Source organism: Salmo trutta, chromosome 36 (assembly GCF_901001165.1).
Source record: "Salmo trutta chromosome 36, fSalTru1.1, whole genome shotgun sequence".
NCBI lineage: Eukaryota > Metazoa > Chordata > Actinopteri > Salmoniformes > Salmonidae > Salmo > Salmo trutta.
In genome coordinates this window covers 33685038-33708176 of record NC_042992.1, presented here as the reverse complement: position 1 = coordinate 33708176, position 23139 = coordinate 33685038, and the positions used below count along the sequence as shown (strand labels likewise).

At 42.9% G+C, this 23139-nt stretch overlaps 1 protein-coding gene across 2 annotated transcripts; it reads right to left on the bottom strand.

The window, feature by feature from the left end:
- Window positions 1-595: 595 nt before the first annotated feature.
- Window positions 596-21065, bottom strand: LOC115175951 (cell division control protein 42 homolog). 2 transcript variants are annotated; one of them, XM_029735620.1, is made up of 6 exons: window positions 20981-21065; window positions 14228-14332; window positions 3053-3125; window positions 2531-2640; window positions 2042-2239; window positions 596-1739 (listed from the first exon to the last, which is right to left on the bottom strand). In XM_029735620.1, exons 2-6 carry the CDS (start codon window positions 14330-14332, stop codon window positions 1650-1652), a joined length of 576 nt encoding a protein of 191 aa, XP_029591480.1. In that variant the 5' UTR covers window positions 20981-21065; the 3' UTR covers window positions 596-1649. The 2 variants fall into 2 exon arrangements, with proteins under 2 accessions (XP_029591480.1, XP_029591479.1); XM_029735619.1 differs by lacking the exon at window positions 20981-21065 and adding an exon at window positions 20752-20864.
- Between the last annotated feature and the right edge of the window lie 2074 nt (window positions 21066-23139).

Here is a 23139-nt window from a genome sequence, read left to right as displayed (position 1 = left end):
TAACACATGGAATCATGTAGTAACCAAAAAAAAAGTGTTAAACAAATCAAAATATATTCTAGATTCTTCAAAGTAGAGACCCTTTGCCTTGATGACAGCTTTGCACACACTTGGCATTCTCTCAACCAGCTTCACCTGGAATGCTTTTCCAACAGTCTTGAAGGCGTTCCCACAAATGCTGGCTGCTTTTCCTTCACTCTGCGGTCCAACTCATCCCAAACCATCTCATTTGGGTTGAGGTCAGGTGATTGTAGAGCCAAGTCATCTGATGCAGCATTCCATCGCTCTCCTTCTTGGTCAAATAGTCCTTACACAGCCTGGAGGTGTGTTGGGTCATTGTTCTGTTGAAAAACAAATGATAGTCCCACAAAGTGCTCCCGAATGGCACTGCGTTCTAAGACACTGCATCTCAGTGCTAGAGGCATCACTACAGACACCCTGGTTCGAATCCAGGCTGTATCCCAGTCCCATATGGCGGCGCACAATTGGCCCAGCGTCGTCCGGGTTTGGCCGCCATTCCAGATAACAATTTGTTCTTAACTGACTTGCCTAGTTAAATAAAGGTTAAATAAAAATAAATGGGGAAATTGACTAGTTTTCAAGTTCAAGTATTTTTATTTATTTCAAACAACCAGATGAGGATGCTTCAAAAGAGCTATTATTGTTACTCATAACCATTATTGCTTTTTGCTGTTATTACTACTGACATCACATCCAGCTACGTAGTCATTAGAGGCATGTTATGATTGTTATGTCAAATGAAACCAGTGACACTCAACACATTGGCACACAACCATCAAGTTAATAATAAAAATATATATAAAAAAAAGAGTCCAAACCATTAACCACTAGGGGTACCCCAGAAATAAAGAGCCAAAAAATATATAATACTCTTATTATCATCAATAATACACCATCATCTCTAAAACAATAAATGGCACCAAAAAAAAAGCGAGTGGGAATTCAGTTCATGTTATTGCCTTTAGGGAGCAGTGAAAACCAAGAGGAAGTAAGACACGCTTGTAGTTCCCATTGGAGCGGTGACGGCAGATAGCGAGTGAAGCAGAATAGTTCATGTTTGAAGACGCAGGATTTTCAAAACTATGGCGGGCAGTTTGAAAGAGAGAAGCCGTTTTTGGGTCGAAGGGAGTAAAGCAGGCGTGTGTGAACGTCAAGATTGCGCGGCTTAAGCAAATTTTTCCAGTCAGTTTTTAGTATCATCAAATACAAAATAAACTCCACACAGTCTACCTCTTTTTGTCAAACCCATTTCATTTGTCCTGTAACTATAAGGCAATAGAGGTTTCAAAACCTTGTCTCTTCCCTATATTGCTCAGTCGGTCTCCTTTTAAGAAGGACTATACTGGTTAGGAAGAGAATTGATCAGCTTATTACCAGAACCATAGATATACATTCTATTACACATTGTGATTTATTTCTGTCTGTTTGTTACCTATCCACCCAACATCGCCCATCCCCACCTCTATCGCTGAAGGCACTGTTAAACTAATGTCTCACTTGTCCTCTCTTGCTCCCTCCCTCTACACCCCTCCCCAGCGTTACACCCCTCCCTGTCTGTTCCTGTGTCCGCCTGTCTGTCTTTTAAATTCGGTCTTTCCCCTGGCTCTTTGGCCCCATTTAAAAATGTTTTATAAGAGTGCACAGCGTTTCTTGGGCTTGGTCTCTGGCGGCTCCAGCGCGGCCAGGATGGCCTCGTCAAACACATTCTTCAGACCTCGCTGAGAGAGAGAGAGAGGGAAAAAGAGAGGAATAAGTAAGTCAATTTACTTATTGACCCACTAGCCTAGTTTCACAATGGCCACAGTTGCACAAGATGGCACTATGAAATGCTGTCAACAGTAGCCATCATCCGGTAGTAGTTTGAAGTGAGTAAGTATGACATCTATCAACACAAAGGAGAACAGAGTGAGAGGAAGTTACTTTTCAGAAACCACACAAGCCACTTCCATTTCCTGTTTCCCTGAATGAGGGCCAGACTTAGGAGATAGAGATTGTGTCTCTCACACACACAGACACGCACCTGGGTGAGGGCGGAGCACTCCACATATTTGACGGCCCGGAGGTCCCGGGCCAGCTTGTCTCCACTCTCGGGGGCCAGGGGCCGCTGCTTGTTCTTAGCCAGCTTCTCCACTGTGTTGCTGTCGTCCCTCAGGTCCATCTGGGTTCCCACCAGCAGGAAGGGTGTACGCGGACAATGGTGGGAGATCTCTGGGACCCACTGTGGGAGAGGAGGGGGGGCATATTAGGTTCTGATCCTGCAGTATATTATGTCCATAGCGTATGGGAGGGTTTCATGTTGTAAATCATTTTATGCAGGTGTGAGTAATGGAGAGAGAGAAAGAGGGAGGGGAGAGAAAGAACACTAACCCCAACTCACGAAACACACAAACCGAAGACATGGGCTAGAAAACACTAGTCCCACGTGTGTGCGTGTGTCTGGGGGTGTTGTGAAAGGCAGATGACTCATACGTTCTAACCAATGGACACTAAAGTTATATTCCACACACACCTTCTCGCGGACGTTCTCAAAGGAGGAGGGCGATACGACAGAGAAACACACAAGGAAGACATCTGTCTGGGGGTAGCTGAGTGGTCGCAGTCTGTCGTAGTCCTCCTGACCTGGGGAGGGCGACAGAGAGAGACAGCAAACATTTGAGGAGTTTACATCAAGGCTACCTTTCATATTCAAGAACAAGCCTAAATAAGACAACTACACAATGGACTCTACATTATCTAGTGAATAACTGAGCTCAGTGGACTAACACACCAGTAGACTAACTCACACACACGTTTAGACACCATGGTAAATCCTATCACTACATAGACTAGTGCACAAGGTGAGTTACCCATGCAATGTTCAAACGCTTAGATGGCTGGAAAGAAACACAATCCATAACCCCAATGTAAGCACCATGTGAAAATAATACAGGCAGACCATGGTGAGTGAGAAGAAGGTATTGCAAGTCGATGCTCAAGACAAGTTAATTAAGAAGAGCTCATTTAGTTAAGAAGAGCGGCCATTTTGTTTTACCTGCTGTATCGAACAGCCCCAGAGTATAGGGCTCCCCTCCGATCATCACGGTCACCGCATAGTTATCAAACACCTGAGAAAGAGACCGATAGGAGAGAAATAGAATAAATCATTAGGGATTTCAATGTAAAATGTTGAGTTTTGATTGATTTTATTTGACAGTTACTTAATAATAAAAAATAAAAAAAACATTCCCACAAAAAAGAGACATATTTCTAATATAGCCCCTCCCCCCCAAAAAAGTGATTGAAAAGTCTCTAGTAGAAGGTTCCAGATGATGGGAAGGGAGTTGAGGCAGTGGGCTGGAAAGGCAGTATAGCTTGAGTGGAGGGGGCATTGATGATACAGCCAGGGAGAAACAAATGCAGTCTGACGAACAGGCCAGCACATCTGTTTCTGACTTTCAGTTCCGCCTCAGAAGCTGCTCCCCAGCAGGTATTGGTCGTCCATTGATGAAAATGTGGCACCCACCTGTGTGATGCCATGGCTGCTGAAAAAGCGTTCAAAAACCACCACACGTCGAGAGTGGTTAGGAAGCAGTCCCTTAGCCTTCACTGCCATCCCCGGACATGACACATACAATGGGTGTGTTTGTAAATTCACTCTGGAGTGCCACAGTGCACTCTGGGCGTCATATTGTCCGTTCGCAAATTCTAAGCGTTTCACTCACGGAGCATTCAGAGCGCACACTGTGCTCCTTGGCCAGAGCGTCCAATGGCAGTCAAGCACCCAAGCTAACTGGCTAAAGTTGGCTAGCTTGCTAGCTACTTCCAGACACAAATGAGAGAACACCTCACTCTGGCCATTTTACTCGTCCTAGCAGAGCTGGTTAGGCTGTTTTCATGTTATCTAGAGCAGTGGTTCCCAAACTTTTTGTAGTCCCGTACCCCTTCAAACATTCAACGTCCAGCTGCGTACCCCCTCTAGTACCAGGGTCAGCACACACTCAAATGTTGTTTTTTGCCATCAACACACACACACACTTATTAAACATAAGAATGAGTGTGAGTTTGTCACAACCCGGCTCGTGGGAAGTGACAAAGAGCTCTTATAGAACCAGGTCACAAATAACAATAATCAATAATTTTGCTCTTTATTTGGCCATTTTACATATAAAACCTTGTTTGTTCATCAAAAATTGTGAATAACTCACCACAGGTTAATGAGAAGAGTGTGCTTGAAAGGATGCACATAACTCTGCAATATTGGGTTGTATTGGAGAGTCTCAGTCTTAAATAATTTTCCACACAGTCTGTGCCTGTATTTAGTCTTCGTGCTAATGAGGGCAGAGAATCCACTCTCACATAGGTACGTGGCATCAGTGTCTTAACTTCTTCGGGCTAGGGGGCAGTATTCGGAAGTTTGGATGAATGAGGTACCCAAAGTAAACTGCCTGTTACTCAGGCCCAGAAGCTTGGATATGCATATAATTGGTAGTATTGGATAGAAAACACTCTAAAGACTCTAAAACTGTTAGAATAATGTCTGTGAGTATAACAGAACTGATATGGCAGGTGAACACCCGAGGACAATCCATCCAGAATTCTTTTTTTTCAGCTCACCCTTGATTACTATAGCTGTCAATGGGAATATAAAAGGAATACCTCCCCGATTGCAGTTCCTAGGGCTTCCACTAGATGTCAACAGTCTTTAGAAAGAGTTTCAGGCTTGTTTTTTGAAAAATTAGCTAGAATTTGTAGTTTTAGTAAGTGGCTCCCATTTTGGCTGTAGTGTTTGTTGCGTGTTCCAGTGAGTGTGCGTACTTCGTTATTTATCTCCGGTAATGGTCTCCGGTATACTCCGTCTTAAATGTTATTGTTTATTTACATATTAGGGTACCGGAGGATTGATTAGGAATATTGTTTGCTATGTTTGGAAGAAGTTTATTGGTAACTTACGGGATTCATTTGTATGCGAGTTTTGAACGAGGGAAACCGGTGGATTATTGAGTCTAGCGCACCAATGAAACTGACTTTTTTGGGATATAAAGAAGGACTTTATCAAACAAAAATACCTTTTGTTATGTAGCTGGGACCCTTGTGATTGCAACCAGATGAAGATCTTCAAAGGTAAGTGATTTATTTTATCTCTATTTCTGCCTTTCGTGGCTTGGTTGGAAAATGTATGTAATGCTTTTGTATGCGGGGCGCTGTCCTCAGATAATCGCATGGTGTGCTTTCGCCGTAAAGCCTTTTTGAAATCTGACAACTTGGCTGGATTAACAAGAAGTTAAGCTTTTAAATGATGTATGACACTTGTATTTTCATGAATGTTTAATATTACGATTTCTGTCATTTGAATTTCGCGCTCTGCAATTTCACCGGATGTTGTCGGGGTGAGACGCTAGCGTCCCAATGATCCATAAGAAGTCAACAGCGCGATTTGCCAAGGCAAGAAACTGAGCGCAGCCCTATCCAGAAATCTGTCAGTGGCTTATGATTAAATACAAATTTCACAGAACCGCTTGTTGCAATTTCGATGAGGCTCTCTTGTTCAGATATCGGTAAGTGGACTGGAGGCAGGGCATGAAAGGGATAACGAATCCAGTTGTTTCTGTCGTCCGTTTCTGGAAAGTACCTGCGTAATTGCGCAGCCAGCTCACTCAGGTGCTTCGCTATATCACATTTGACATTGTCCGTAAGCTTGAGTTCATTTGCATACAATAAATCATACATTGATGGAAAGACCTGTGTGTTGTTCTTGGTAATGCAGACAGAAAAGAGCTCCAACTTCTTAATCATAGCCTCAATTCTGTCCCGCACATTGAATATAGTTGAGGAGAGTCCCTGTAATTGTAGAATCAGATCATTCAGGTGAGAAAAAACATCACCTAGATAGGCCAGTCGTGTGAGAAACTCGTCATCATGCAAGCGGTCAGACAAGTGAAAATTATGGTCAGTAAAGAAAACTTTAAGCTCGTCTCTCAATTCAAAAAAAGGTGTCAATACTTTGATAACCAGAGCACTTCTGTATGTTGTAAAAGTGTTACATGGTCGCTGCCCATATCATCGCATAATGTAGAAAATACTCGAGAGTTCAGGGGCCTTGCTTTAACAAAGTTAACCATTTTCACTGTAGTGTCCAAAACGTCTTTCAAGCTGTCAGGCATTCCCTTGGCAGCAAGAGCCTCTCGGTGGATGCTGCAGTGTACCAAAGTGGCGTCGGGAGCAACTGCTTGCACGCGCGTTACCACTCCACTATGTCTCCCTGTCATGGCTTTTGCGCCATCAGTACAGATACCAACACATGTTGACCACCAAAGTCCATTTGATGTCACAAAGCTGTCCAGTACTTTACAAAAATCATCTCATGATATCCTGGTTTCCAGAAGAGGATGTCTTCCTTAATTGACCCCCCATACGCATAACGGACATATACCAGGAGCTGTGCCAGGCCCCCACGTCTGTTGACTCCAGCTGTAACGCATATAATTCACTGGCTTATATGCGAAGCAGTAATTGTTTCAAAACAACTCCTGCCATGTCACTGATGCGTCATGAAACAGTGTTGTTTGATGAAGGCATTGTCTGTATAGTTTTTTTGGACTTTTCCCCCAGCATTGTCCCACCCATATCCATTTTACATTTACATTTTAGTCATTTAGCAGACGCTCTTATCCAGAGCGACTTACAGTAGTGAATGCATACATTTCATACAGTTCATTTCATGCGTTTTTTTGTACTGGCCCCCCGTGGGAATCGAACCCACAACCCTGGCGTTGCACACACCATGCTGGCGTTGCAAACACCATGCTCTACCAACTGAGCCACAGGGAAGGCCTATCCGCAGCAGCAGGAACAATTAAGTCCTCCACAATAGTATGAGGCTTGCCTGTCCTAGCCACTCGGTAGCTCACCATATAAGACGCTTCTAGCCCCTTCTTATTAATGGTACCTGTTGCTTTTCTACATGTCTTACTACTCGAAAGTTGTCTTTATTCTCACTCAAAAAACTCCTGCGGCTTATTTTTCAAATTGTCATGTTTCATTTCTAAATGTCTGCGCAAGAGTGAAGGTTTCCCGCGAGAGAGTAAATGTTAATGCGATTGGATGTTAATTTGACTAGGCTACCAGTATTTGACATTGTGTTGCTATTTCGCAGAACACTAGAAGGTTTAATTTTATTTTTGGCAGTGAAATGAGGCTACTCAGGGGAGAATAAAACCTCACCCAAATGTATAGCCCTGTTGGAAAATATAAACGTACTGTTTGAAAATGTGTTTATTTTTTTAGACAAAAATTATAAAACATTTCTTAAATGTGAATCACATTTTTATTTGGTGTACCCCCGACAGCATTGTGCGTACCTCTGGGGGTGCGCATACCCCAGTTTGGGAATACCTGATCTAGCGCATTGGTGACTAACTGTGCTGCTGGCAAGAATTGAATTAAATGTTTTTGCCGACGTATACTGACACCGGTCATATTCAATAGGTGTTGCGCGTTCGGAAATTTCTCAGTTATTCTGCGCTCTGGCACACTCCGATGAGAGTGCTCTGAAATTTGAGTGATAGCCAGAGTGAATTTACGAACGCATCCTCAGATGAGTGTGCGCTGAAATCGGGAGTAGATGGCAAGAGTGAATTTACGAACTCAACCAATATTTACAGAACTCTCTGCCTAGGCTACCTCACAGTGCCATGGCAACCATGGAACTGTCTGATGAACATGGAGGCAGTGCTTAAAAGTCAAAAGCTACTCAATACTTTGATGTTCCTATACTGTGTTAAGTGTCCTCTTTCACTACTAGATATCAGATGAGTGAGTGACAGGTTGCCTCATTCCAAACCTCTGGAAAGTACTATACAGTAGAACAGGGTTCCCCAACTGGCGGCCAGAGGGCCGTGATTTTATTTGGTCCCACAGGTTTTCGGAGCAATCTTTTTTTGTATTTTTATTGTTGGACATAAGAAACCAGAATATCAGCTCCAAGTTATTCTAATTTGAGAAATCTGTTCCAAAGTATTCCCACACTATATTATATATACACAAATGTAAGCAAGGTTTGAAATGATTATGTTTTGGGATTCTTGCGTTGAATTTGCAGTAATTATGTTCCGGCCCCCAGAAGAAAAAAATTATAATAATTTTAAAAAACAGCCAGCGGATGAATCTAGTTGATGATCCCTGCAACAGAAAGTCTTGTACTATACAGTAGAGCTGCGCGATATGGCCAAAAATCGATATCGGGAACTATTTTGCTCGATAACAACAAATACACTTTTTTTTTTTGAGGGACAGATACTTTACATTAGCAAGCAGGGCTTTAAACAATTGTTTTCCAGTGCCAAGTAAGACAACTGAGAGGGTAGCCTATGATTCAAGCTGTTTCATCCAACATATCCAGGAAATGCGTCACTTTTATTTTGATGTGCAACCTGGCAGAATTATCAGATGTATTGTGGGCTATTCTGAGAATTTGCCGGCATCTTTGTGCACATTGGCCTATAAGCTTTATTATTCACCACCTGAGGAAGTGGACACTCTTCGCTAGATTGCCAACTATAAATATGATATTGTTGCTAGATTGATTAATCAATTAGCCTACATGGCTATCAGTAAATGTAGGCTAATGTCCTACAAAAACTTCCCAGCGCTAGGCTAGCCTATTCATTGCAAATTTCACACTCCACGGGCAAATCGAATCTAACTATAGCCTACTCAGGTTGTAAAGTGGTGCCATGAACCCAATATTAAGAGGTGAAAAATACATGATGTACTCTCAGATATCTGTGACTCTCCTCTATGGAACTAGAACAACAGTAGTTGCTTTGAAAACTGTCTTTTCCCCGCAATAGTATATTTTTTTTATTACAACTTTCATATGCTTGTGCTTGTCAGAATGCGTCGCTCTCTCCTCCGTGCGCACAGTGGGGAGAGGGAATAAGAGTCAGCACCCGACAGTGAAACAGGGAAAGGCAGATACTTTCATAGCAGGAATCAAAATAATGCGTAGGCTATTACTGTTGGCCAAATAATGGTTTTAGAACAATTGAAATGAACTGGACTCTTTTGGAGTCTTTCCACAGAGCGAGTTTACAGTTGGCCTACATCATACCTGGTACACGTATGGATACAGGAATATGGGTCATGCTGTGGTTCAGTTTCATAACCTAGGCCGATATCCCATCATATCGAACACATGGAAATCCCAATTTTTTGGGTTCCCTCCACAGAACAGTCTGACACAGAGTGGTAGTTGGTCAAAGGGATCCATGTTATCAACTAAGTAAGCGTTGATTTAAAACATATGTACAAGTAGCTACTATTGCGTAGGGACACTATAGACGTGTGGAGCCCCGCCATTTATAACTTGACACAAGTTCTTGTGTTGTGTACGTAGGGTATCGTTTAGGTCGGAGACCGAATGTTTCACAGTGTTCTTGTTCCTCTTTAAGGTGCCTCCCGCTAGAGGCAATGAAACAACCAACTGTTCAGTAAGAACGAGAAACAGTCTGACTCAGCTCATTTATATGTGCTGAAGAAACCACTAGGCCTTATCCCAAATGCTGCTGAATGGCATCGCCATTTCTCATGTTCCGTCTCCGTCGCACAATTCTGCGTAGACAGTGACTCTCATAGGGCAGGTCCATGGGCAGTATAATTTCCAAGCTTATCTTTAGGTCAGCAAACTTAAGGAAAATTCTAATCCTGTGCTCCAAACACACTCTCTTTAGCCCAACCAGTGTTTCTCCCACCATTACGGCTCCCGAGTGGTGCGGCGGTCTAAGGCACTGCATCTCAGTGCTTGATACAACCCTACAGACACCCTGGTTTGAATCCAGGCTGTACCACAACCGGCTGTAATTGGGAGTCCCATAGGGCGGCGCACAATTGGACCGGAGTCGTCCGGGTTTGGCCGGTGTAGGCCGTCATTGTAAATAAGAATTTGTTCTTAACTGACTTGCCTAGTTAAATAAAGGTTAAATCAATAAAAAAATTAAAAAATTTTACTTAGGTGGGGTGCGAACAAGTGACTGAAACTGGTGTATCCAGTTCTCGACGTTGCTTCGGAAATGTTGATTAGCGTTAAACACTAGGTATTCTATTTAAAAAGGAGTCTTATCGCTGTCACCTGGAAATGAGTAACAGTGTTAACTTCTATTACTTTAGTGGACATGTTTGTCTTTGTAATATGGAACATGAGGGACATTCCTTCAATTTGGGTGGGAGATTCCGGACAATATTCCAGCCTTGTGCAGTCACTAAACCACCAATTTACCTTCTTCCCTGGCTGTCTACTACCTGTTTCATCTCAGGCCTCATCCGAGTCCATTCTTACACTTTAGTTTGAGTCGACTGCAATCTTTTTTGTAAGGGATCTCACCGGACGACAAGGTGAGGAAGCCATTTCAGACTCTTGAGATGCACCCACAAGTCATGACTGCTAGAGTTGGGGTGCATCTCAATGGTCTAAAATGTCTTCCTCTCCTTGTCACCTTTCCTTTAACTGCACTGCGTATTATTGAATACTAGTGTTACCTGGTACTTTTTTGATTCTAGAACATGAAAAACATTTTGGTACTAGAAGGTGTTACTTTCGGTCCTTTTATCAATATCAAATGTGTCTCACGTCGTCTACTGATTGAGAGACGATCAAGCCCGTCTATCAACGAAGCAGATTTCCCCTTTTGGCGCGAGCACTGTGCCTGCCCCACTTACTCATTGCTAGCGCTAGCCTGTCCTGAGAAACCACTGTACTCACTGAGTCTGGGCTGTATCATGTTAGCTCCCCACTCACGCTGCACAGAAGTTAACACACTTGAATAATGCAACATGGCATGTAGAAATGTTGAAACTGTTAATTACTGTTTGTGAAACAATGTCCATTACAGGCTAGAACACTTTACAATGCAAGAAGCTACCGATAGCTTCCAGCTTTGTAGGCTAACGTTCCTTGCTAGTTTACAGCTGAAGCTAACATCAATTCACAACCCTAGCATTTTGTTTGTGATAATACACAAACCATAAAGCAAAATATGCTGATTTCAAAGCTTATTGTCACCATTCACCAAAAACCATAGAATCATTGCCAACACTACTGATCACAGCCTGAATATGAAAGAACTGCAGAGGTGATAGCTATTTCCCAGGAGGTAGTCTGCCTATCATAGGCCTAGTTCTTTCATCTCTCATACGTGTTTACACATCAGTGCAGAAAGATGAAAGCGAGGAGACGAGGTAGACACTTTCAACTATTAAGATGCAGCCATGCACTTCAGTCTTGTACACACCCTTGGGCAGCTAATCTGTTATCTGATCCAGAGGGAGAACAGTCTGTCTATTGGGTTGAGAAACCATGGGAGGCAGGGCTTCTTAGGGCACTTCAAGTTCAGACATAAAAAGAGTGAGGCGTTGGGGCACGTAGCGGAAAGGCGAGGCACGGCAGACCGAACACATTGAAGAGCAACCAAGCAAAGTAAAAAAAAAAAAACACATCTCTGACCGTCATGACAATAATGTGTTTGGACAGAGCTAGGCCTAATACCACAGAGAATGGTGGGTAAAAAAAAAAACCTGCCTCTACAATTGTGACTGTACACACTACACCAATATTCAGATGTTTCACCTCCCAAATGCAGTAGTACAAGGAGCGTATTCCCCAATGAATTAAATGTTATAAGAATGCACTACATACATCTAATATAAGAATACACTAGGCTGTTGTTCTCAGCCTACTTCTGTACTTGTATGACGTGTAAGAGTATTTCAATACCCACCAAATCAACCAGTAGCATGGCTTTTGAGGATTTTGAGAGTAATCTGCTTAGAATCTAAAATCTTACAATTGCCACGTGATTCTTATGAGAAGAGTGCACTGTTGAACTGCACAGACAGACAGAGAAACGTCATGGAGAAAGTTGGGTCTATTTTTATGGGCCAACAACATGAACACACCCAGTTGGGCCTGACTGGGCAGAGGACAGAGAGGGCTGAGTCGACACACTCTCTCTGCCAGCCTCTGGTACAGCACTGTGCTGATTACTGCCAGAGAGAGAGAGACAGGTCTGATAGAAACAGCTACTCATCACACACTATCCGCAGCACCCTATTACTGTGCTGAGTCCCAATGCTACCTCAGGGATGTGCAACTGGATAAACCCCCCCCCCTTCCCCCCGGGGGGGAACTCAGTCAGGGTCTCAACTTGGTAGAATACACAAGGTGCAATTTCTAAATGTGGTTGTGCTTCAGCAGTTTTTCTCCTGTTATGTCAGTTAATTAGCCTATGTCAGCTAAACATTTTTAGATTGCTAAGTTAGCTGGCCGCTAAACTACCTAAACTTGTTAGCATCCATTTATCTCATCCATTTATATGCAGATGATACAGTCTTATACTCCCCTGGATTGGCACCTCCCCGGATCTTGTGTTAAACGCTCTACAACAAAGCTTTCTTAGTGTCCAACAAGCTTTCTCTGCCCTTAACCTTGTTCTGAACACCTCCAAAACAAAGGTCATGTGGTTTGGTAAGAATGTCCCTCTCCCCACAGGTGTGATTACTACCTCTGAGGGTTTCGAGCTTGAGGTAGTCACCTCATACAAGTACTTGGTAGTATGACTAGACGGTACACTGTCCTTCTCTCAGCACATATCAAAGCTGCAGGCTAAAGTTAAATCTAGACTAAGTTTCCTCTTTTACCCCAGCTGCCAAACTAACCCTGATTCAGATGACCATCCTACCCATGCTAGATTATGGAGACGTAATTTATAGATCGGCAGGTAAGGGTGCTCTCAAGCGGCTAGACGTTCTTTACCATTTGGCCATCAGATTTGCCACCAATGCTCCTTAGAGGACACATCGCTGCACTTTATACTCCTCTGTAAACTGGTCATCCCTGTATACCCGTCGCAAGACCCACTGGTTGATGCTTATTTATAACATTTCTTAGGCCTCACTCCCCCCTATCTGATATCTACTGCAGCCCTCATCCTCCACATACAACACCCGTTCTGCCAGTCACATTCTGTTAAAAGTCCCCAAAGCACACACATCCCTGGGTCGCTTGTCTTTTCAGTTTGCTGCAGCTAGCGACTGGAACGAGCTGCAACGAGTTTTCTCAATCTCTTCATTCAAAGACTCATTCATGGACCCTCTTACTGACAGTTGTGGCTGCTTTGCGTGATGTATTGTTGTCTCTACCTTCTTCCCTTTGTGATGTTGTCTGTGCCCAATAATGTTTGTACCATGTTTTGTGCTGCTACCATGTTGTGTTGCTGCTATGCTGTGTTGTCATGTGTCGCTGCCCTGCTGTTGTTGTCGGCTTAGGTCTCTATGTAGTGTTGTCTCTTGTCGTGATGTGTGTTTTGTCCTATAATTTTATTTATAATTATTTTTAATCCCAGCCCCTGTCCCCGCAGGAGGCCTTTTGGCAGGCCATCATTGTAAATAAGAATTTGTTCTTAACTGACTTGCCTAGTTAGATAAAAGTTAAATAAAAAGTATAGTCGTATTACCGTCCGGTGGCGGGCATTGATTTTGTTAGTCAGTTTCACTCAGATATATTAAAAACGGTAAACATTCCTCTCCACCCTAAGGCAAAATGTGTAGTCTTGCAGGAAATTAGCTATAAAATGCTATGGCAGTGTGTACGCAGACCCGTGATCAAATGCGGCCCCTCATGATGAGTTCACATTTTTATGGCCCCCACCCCCATCAAAGTTGCCCCTCCCTGGTCTACCAACTGTATTTATTTATTTAAGTTGGACTGAGTTGTCAGTTTTCATCCCTATTTGGCAAATAGTATGAAACGGTGTGTAGCCTGACTCATGCTTTTTGGTCCATAACCACTTCCATTCGAGTTTGGCTCTTCCTCAAGGGTTTCCTCTTTTCAGTTCGAAAACAAATACCTTCTCTCAAAACCCATTCTATATTTGAGATTCTACACAAGCCAATGACTGGCAACTCCAGCCATAAAGAATTCCAGATGGTGTGTGGAGGCTTTTGCTCATGCCCAGCACTAAAACACACCTAATTCAACCAATGGTGGTTTAAAATGGATGAGTTGAATCAGAGATGTGATAGAAATGGTCTGGAACAAAGGGCACAAAGTGCAGCAGCTCCTGTTGCATACCCCCTAGCCTAGCCTAGCCTAGCCTAGCCTAGCCACTTGACAAACCCGGACACTCCGCCAAGTCCCGCTCGAGACCTTTCTCGACAACACTCCAGTGCCACTCACCGTGGGGACGTATTCCGAAGGGAACTTGTTGGTGGTGTAGGAGATCAACAGGCAGGTCTTTCCCACCGCACCGTCACCCACCACCACACACTTTATGGTCTGCATCTGGAGGGAAGGAGACAGACAGACAGACAGAAACATGGTTGAATATGCTGACGCTAGTGAATCTGCAATCTTTTGGCAGCTGTCGTCATAACTTAGACACCTCTTGTCGATCATCATCGGTTTATCACACTAGGGATGAAAGATATTAAGAGGGAGAGATTTTTTTTTATTTTTTAAAACACACGAGGGTAGGCACGAGAGTGAGAGCAGACACCACCATTGTATGACTCCTTGGCCACAGCTCGGACAGTGTGTATGTGAATAACGAGTGATAAGAATGCCACACATCTTAATAGCTCAAGTGCACACAATAGGCGGTCAGACAGTCCAAACACGGGTGGCTGTGTAATACACTGTTTACTGTTCACAGGGCCTTGTGCTGTATGTTGCTCAGCAATACACATACCTGCTCATTTGGTAAATTTAAAAAAAGGACAATAGCAATGACAGGAAGAGGCTAAGCGAGTGGCTCCACTCCAGTCAAAATCTGTCCACACGAGATACAGCGATAAGCAGACAAAGTGGGGACTTTTTGTTTGGAGGTCTGTAGCTAGGTTTCCATCCAATTGACGACAGATTTGTGAATATCCAAGTACCGTAAATAAAAGAAAAAATATGCGCATTTTCCCACCAGAGATGTGTTTCTATCAAGTTGACTTGTTACAGATAAAAGGCTGTGCGTGACGACGTAGTGCACATAAAAATAACTTTTGCAGTTAAATTCCCATGTACCGAAGAGAAAAAAAACACAAGTTAAATGAGTTTCCATCGTATTTTCAACTCTGCTGATGGTTTTGTCACAACAAATGTTGCAATATATAGCGAATGTGCCCACTCTGGTCCTGGCACACGTGCTTTAGCCAACAACTCGCAGCTACAGTAAGGGTAGGCTACCTACATGATAAGGTTATTATGGAAAAGAGCGAGATTCTTTTAATATGTCAAACGCTAGCCAAGCATCGATCATCATGTCACCAGAATAAGACCCTCGATATTTATTGGAGGGGAGCATCAAGTTCATCCCCGTGCACTTTCGCCACCCTGTGAAGTTTATCATAAGTCGCTCTGGATACGAGCGTCTGCTCAATGACAAAAATATGAATGTAAATAACTTATTTCATCTGTAGCCTAATAAACGGCATGCTTTCCCGAGTCGTAGTGGGAGGACCACACAACTTATCATTGTGTGACTCCAAGTTTAAATCAATATGATGGTTATTATATCATTATTTGCACATAAAACGGACTTCCAACGCCATTTCTCGCATTACTAATTTAAAAAACACAAAACAGATCCCACCTTGTCTAGTGTATTTTATCAACATTTGAAAAGTGTACCGATAAATTTGCTGTTTCCATCACGCATTTTTTATTCAACATGTACTTTACTTGCATAAAAAGGTTGGATGGAAACCTGCTTTATGAGAGTGTCAGATTCGGTCAACAAAACATCTATTGCTAATTTGCTAAGTGCGATTTATTTGATCTCCACTAAACAAAAATATAAACACAACATGCAATAATTTCAAAGATTTTACTGAGTTAAAGTTCATATAAGGAAATTAGTCAATTGAAAATACCACCCAAGAGCATACCACCCTGCACCCTACTGCTGGCTTGCCTCTGAAGTTAAGCAGGGTTGGTGACTGGATGGGAGACAAGATGCTGCTGCAAGTGGTTTTGGAGGGCCAATAGGAGGCACTATTTTCTCTGGTCTAAAAAAATATCCCAACGCCCCAGAGAAGTGATTGGGGACATTGCCATCTTTCAGATGGGACGTTAAACAGGTGTCCTGACTCTCTGTAGTCCCATGGCACTTCTCGTAACTGTAGGGGTGTTAACCCTGGTGTCCTGGCCAAATTACCAAGCTGGTCCTCATACCATCATGGCCACCTAAGCATCCCCAGTTTACAATTAGCTCATTCATCCCCCCTTCCTCTCCCCTGTAACTATTTCCCAGGTCGTTGCTGTAAATGAGTGTGTTCTCTACTTAACTTATAAAATAAAAAACATTTATTAGGCCCTAATCTATGGATTTCACATGACTGGAAATACAGATATGCATCTGTTGAGCAGATACCTTACAACGAAAAAAAAAGGTAGGGGTTTGGATCAGAAAACTAGTCAGTATCTGGTGCGACCTGCATTTGCCTCACACAGCACAACATCTCTGTTGCATGGATTTGATCATTCTGTTGATTGTGGAATGTTGTCACACTAGTCTTCAATGGCTGTGCCAAGTTGCGGGAACTGGAACAAGCTGTTGTACACATCAATCCAGAGCATCCCTAACCTGCTCAGTGGGTGACGTCTGGTGAGTATGCAGGCCATGAAAGAACTGGGAAATGTTCAGCTTCCAGGAATTGCATACAGAACCTTGTGACATGGGGCAGTGCATTATCATGCTGAAACATGAGGTGATGGTGACAGATGAATGGGCCTCAGGATCTTGTCACGGTAGCTCTGCGCATTCAAATCGCCATCGATAAAATGCAATTGTGTTCGTTGTCCGTAGCTTATGCCTGCCGATAACATAACCCCACCACCACCTTGGGGCACTCTGTTCACAACGTTGACATCAGCAAACTGCTCACCCACACAATGCAATCTGCCTGGTTACAGTTGAAACCGGAATTCATCTGTGAAGAGCACACTTCTCCAACGTGCCAGTGGCCATCGAAGGTGAGCATTTGCTACGCTGAACTGCAGTAAGGTCAAAACCCTGGTGAGGAAGATGAGCACGCAGATGGGCTTCCCTGAGACCTTTTCTGACAGTTTGTTTGTGCAGAAATTCTTCAGTTTTGCAAACCCACAGTTTCATCAGCTGTCTGGGTGGTTGGTCTCAGATGAACCAGCAAGTGAAGAAGCCGGATGAGGAGGTACTGGGCTGGCATGGTTACACGTAGTCTGTGGTTCTGAGGCCGGTTGTACGTACTGCCAAATTATCTAAAATGACATTGGAGGCGGCTTATGGTAGAGAAAGTAACATTACATTTTCTGGCAACAGCTCTGGTGGACATTCCTGCAGTCAGCATGCCAATTGCACACTCCCTCAAAACGTGAGACATCTGTGGCATTGTGTTGTGTGACAAAACTGCATATTTTAGAGCTGCCTTTTATTGTCCCCAGCACAAATTGCACCTGTGTAATTGTAACCGATGTGAAATGGCTAGTTAGTTAGCGGTGGTGCGCGCTAATAGCGTTTCAATCGGTGACGTCACTCTCTCTGAGACTTGAAGTAGGGTTTCCCCTTGCGTTGCAAGGGCCGTGGCTCTTGTGGCGCGATGGGTAACGATGCTTCGGTGGGTGTCAGTTGTTGATGTGTGCAAGGGTCCCTGGTTCGAGCCCGGGTTGGGGCGAAGAGAGGGACGGAACCTACATTGATGCTGTTGACCCGGATCATTGGTTGCTGCGGAAAAGGAGGAGGTCAAAGGGGGGGTGAGTGTAACCGATGTGAAATGGCTAGTTAGTTAGCGGTGGTGCGCTAGTAGCATTTCAATCGGTGACGTCACTCGCTCTGAGACCTGAAGTAGGGTTTCCCCTTGCGTTGCAAGGGCCGTGGCTCTTGTGGCGCGATGGGTAACGTTGCTTCGTGGGGTGTCAGTTGTTGATGTGTGCAAGGGTCCCTGGTTCGAGCCCGGGTTGGGGCGAAGAGAGGGACGGAACCTACACTGTTACATAATGATCATGCTGTTCAATCAGCTTAGAAAAATGCCACACCTGTCAGGTGGATGGATTATTATTAAAAAATGCTCACCACCAGGGATGTAAACAAATGTGTGCACAACATTTGAAAGCAATAAGCTTTTTTGTATATGGAACATTTCTGGAATCTTTTATTTTAGCTCACGAAACATGGGACCAACACTTTACACGTTGCGTTTATATTTTTGTTCAGTGTAATAGTTTCGTAAGTAGTTTTCGTTGTTACGAATGTACTGAAATAAGTGGACGCCCACGCAACTTTGAGGAAAAACTATAATTTCGGAGTTGTGTTGGATGTTTACGTGCATATCTTTCCTCTCATTGGCTAGAATGTTCCCAACTGATCTTGTCTCCTCTCGAGTGCCTTTCTGCCTACATAGGGCACCGACGAGAGGTCCGGAAGTGGATTATGAAATCCTCGTAACCAGTGGTGATATGAAATATTAGCGATATTACTGTGCAATTTAGGACGTTTTTTTCTCTCTCCAGAGATAGCAACAAAAAAACAATTTACCGTCGGTTCCTGGTTTCAAACAGCAACAAAACGACACTAACCATGAGCCTTAGCGTTTCTCCCGCCACAGAAACATATCCTGGACCTGTTCTAACACAACTCATCTCGTTTAACCAAAAGGTAAAATCTTGCATAATTTGGTCAGATGCTCGAACTGCCCACAAGAGAACACAACCAACAAATTCAGTTTGCAATTGGGACAGTGCTATCATGAGTTCGCTAACAGATCGAGGTTTATTTTAGTACTGTGTATGGTGGCTTAGCTAGCTAACATAAATTGGTAACGCAACACCTCGCCCAACCAACATTTACATTTGAGTGATTTAGCAGACACTCTTATCCAGAGCGGACACCAACAACCGGCATGTTCATCAAAATTTCCAAGGAAAGATTCCAGAGGTCACGTCTTTTATTTGCTCTGTGATTGGACGATACAGACCGTAATGCTGTATGGGATGAGTAGTTTGTTTGCCCTCCAACTCTGGTTCGCCCAGCAACGAGCCATTGTGTACAGATAGATGGCTTGTTGCGGAAGCTTCCGTACCCTGGCGTCCTTGATCAACCAAATCTAAACTATTCGGTTTCACCAAAATAACATTTCCAGTCAACATTGGCATATCCAATATCTCGAGGAACAATGCTTACGACTCACCAGGTTCAATGTGTCTTTCGCTAACAATTATGAGTTTAAAACGTTTATCTAGGGGTTTCCGCCTGTGGGCTGCCATTGTAGTACATTCTAGATCACGTAATCTACCACTTATACAGGCGGAAATGGGAGACCCTGGATATAAATCTGTTTTAAATGCTTATTTGACAGGCAAGGCCACATCGTAAGCATTGCTCCTAGAGATATTGGATGCCTCTGACTTAACTTCATTTTGGTGAAACCAAATAGTTTAGATTTGATCAAGGATACCGAAGATTCCGCAACAAGTCTGTAAACAATGGCTCGTTGCCGGACAAAGCAAGTATGTTAAGAGTATTGTATCCTCTTAATATATTACCATTTAATGCAATTTTTATATTTTTTTTTATTAATGGTTCACCCCGGAAATGTGTGCACCTATTTTACGTTAGGGAACTACGCGACCAGCATGTTTTTAAAATTGTATTCTTAACATTTGTGGGTGTGTCAGTTCTGGAGTCATAACCGCGGAAAGACGGGCCGCTTGGAGCCTTGTTTCGACAACGACTCCCATTGTTAGGGCAGAGACAATACCATCTAGTCATTATAGAGTATGTCTGGTTTACATCACAATTTCGTCAATGAGGGTCTTATGATTTTTTTTATGGTTGTGGGCTGGGATAGGAGTAAGACAAAGATAAGTAATTAGCAATGCCAGTTCGAAATGCTGTTCAATAAAATCATAACACATTCTGGCTTGCTGAGGTGCTGAGTGTGAGACCTGTTCCCCAAAAAAGTATAAGGGATTTTATCACACAATAGCGCTATCACAGTAGTATTACAGGCTAGCCAACCTCTAAAAGAAGCAATTTTTTCCTAAGAATTGTTATTCACTATACCATACCGGCATGAATTGTATGGACACAATTAGAACTAACTAAGTAGTTAGCTAATTAAATTGTTAGCACTTTCAAACCTTGCTAGTTGCTACAGTGTTCCTTACTAGTTAGCCAACTACTGTCTGTCACTTCCGCATACAACGCGCGAGGTAATGACCGTAGCAAGCTAACGTAAAAAGGCAACAAACAAAAAACACATGGAAAGTTAACCATACCAAATTTCAACTAGAGCTTGCCAAACCGACAAAAAATAGCGTTTTAAATCTTGGCTATATCTCGTTAGGCTAACGTTACCTTGCTAGCTAAATTCCAGGCACGGCCTGTAAAATAATTTCGGCACAATCATTTTTTCAGTGTCATGTCATTTTTTTCTATATATAACTAAGAAAACAAAACAAAAACGAATACAATTTCCCCAATCTGCTATGACATTCTTAGCACTCAGCTAGTTAAAAACAACAAAAGCTAGCTACCTAGTTAGGGTTAGCTTGCTAGGGTTAGCTAGCTGTCAACTGCTAATGCGGTTTGTTTTAAAATAAATACATACACTGTTCTTCAAAATGTAAAACTTAATGTAAAGCGTAAATGTGTACTCTTTCTACATACCATACATTTCACGATTTATGTAATATGAATCACAGACTTAAGATTGCAAAAGCTTAACATTAGCTACCTTATCAGTCCACCACCAGGCGTTGTTAGATCTGGGGTTCGCTCGCGAGAGCTCACTGTAAAGGAGGCGTGCAATACAACCCTGCCCTCAGTATTCTTGATGTTGATCCAGCTGTGGCTGAACAATGGCATGTAGTTAGTATATACTACCTTTTAATCTACCCTCCCTCTTAGTTATGTAACAAAATCTAGAGTGCATAAGAGAGACATCCTCCATGAAGACTACCTACATTGTCCTTGGCAAGTGGTGAGACCTTTGAATAGCTTTTAATAGAGCAGGCAGGTGATCTTCAGTGGAGAGGGGTTGACATTGGTAACACCACGTTTTTCACTAAAATAATATCAATCTGCAGTATTGCTTTACTGATCAGTGCACAGTGAGTCTGTACATGTTTAAATTCAGAGCAAGACTGGACCTGCCTGGTGGTGAGGCATGCCACAGGAGAGTTGAGTTAGGTGAAGTGGGTACTGCATGCTATTCTAGCAGTAACACATTTTTACCAGTGGGCTACTTTGTGAGCATAGTGAATTAAGATAAGGATAGCTTGCCTGGCTACCCAGACTCATTCCTCCTGCCAAACGCTACGCCACGCTCACAGATGTTAGTTTCCTCTGCACTAGAGTACCACAGTATGAGTCATAATACCCATAAAACCTAGCGGTGAAACAAGGAAATGGTTCCAATCATTTTTCCACCATTCATTTTTCCTATAGGGATTTTAGAAACACTTAAAATAAGGTCTGTTCCATGTAGGCTTACCCTGGTGTGACATTTTGATAACCGTGTAAATCTCTTTGGGACAAGGTGACTTATCAATATATACACCTGTACTGCCGAATCGAGGCAAAGGTAAGAATCTCTGGATGAACTATCTAATGTTAGCTAAATTTAGTAATTAATAAGTTGGCTACATTTCTTTAAATTGACAATTCTGTGAACTGTCTTGTGCAACTTTTAAATTGACACAATACCTGTTAGCAAAGGTTTCAGCTAGAGATGAGGTGCAGGGATTTGTATTCTTGCATGCCCACTTTGATGCCAATTAGCATTTTCCAATCTAAGAGTAAATAGAGCCGACTATATTGATAAAAGTCACCTTGTCCTAGAGAGATTTTGAGAGAAAAACCCACCTTATATCGGAGTGCCTGTTGTTCAGTTGCATATCTGCCCTCTCATTGGCTAGAATGGTCCCACCTGATCTTGCCTCCTCCCGACTGCATTCCAGTTTTGAAGACATTTCAATTCATTGTTAGAGCCGCCATCTAGTCAATTTTAATGGATAATCTGTGCCTTCAGTGAACATGAACACATTCGGGGCCGTCTGATTGGTCCAGAAACAGATGGGTTTGGACCACAGCCAGAACACACCTGGGTGAAGTGGTCATCACTAGTTACCACAGCCACAAAGTCATAAACCACGCCTATTTCTACAATTTCTCTTCTTAAAGGTGCAATATGCAGAAATCGCTCGGCCATTTCCTGGTTGCAAAAATTCTAATATAGTTCTCCAAATTTCAGTTCATGTGAAAAAACAAGCAATGTGTGGAGAATCATTATACCATCTAAACCGCTGTGAAATATATTTTTAGAAACCAAAAATATTGTATTTTTAGCTGGTGTAAAAGACGCAAAAACAAAACTTAATAATTAGAAACATAGAAATAGCGCACAAGAACAGCTCTCCCGCTTCTTAAACTTGCTTTCAATGAGAATGACAGATCTATAACTCACATTTCTATGTGAATTTGGACAGGCCATTCCAAAAAGTTACATATTGCAGCTTTAAAATTTGATTTTAAACCTTACCTTAACCCTAACCTTAACCACACTGCTAACCTTTTGCCTAACCCCAACCTTAAATTAAGACCAAAAAGCATTTTTTCCCCATGAATATTTCGGATATAGCCCATTTTGAGACTTTGTGGCTGTGCTATCTAGTGAAAACCGGGTAAAGCGGAGGTTTGACAATTTGTCATTGGCTTTGGTACTGTGAGTGGTTAGAGATGATTCAATCTCTGATGACTTTGTTTTGTACAACACCCCTTGTGCCCTTCCTCACCACAAACAACTTCAATGATGGCAGTCTCCGACTGAAGGATGTAGCGAACAACAGAGCAGCGGAAGAATTTAGTGTGAGTCGTCAGGCTAGAGGATAGCAGGGCTGTGGCATGAACCTCCATCTACATGACAAGCCTGATACTTGTCCTGTACGTACCATAACATTCAGACTTTTTGATGGCAGATCGCAGTATAGAATAGATCTTTATGGGCCTCCAGAGTGGCACAGCGGTCTAAGGCACTGCATCACAGTGCTAGAGGCAGCACTACAGACCCGGGTTCGATCCCAGGATGTCTCGCAGCCGGCTGCGACCGGGAGACCCATGAGGC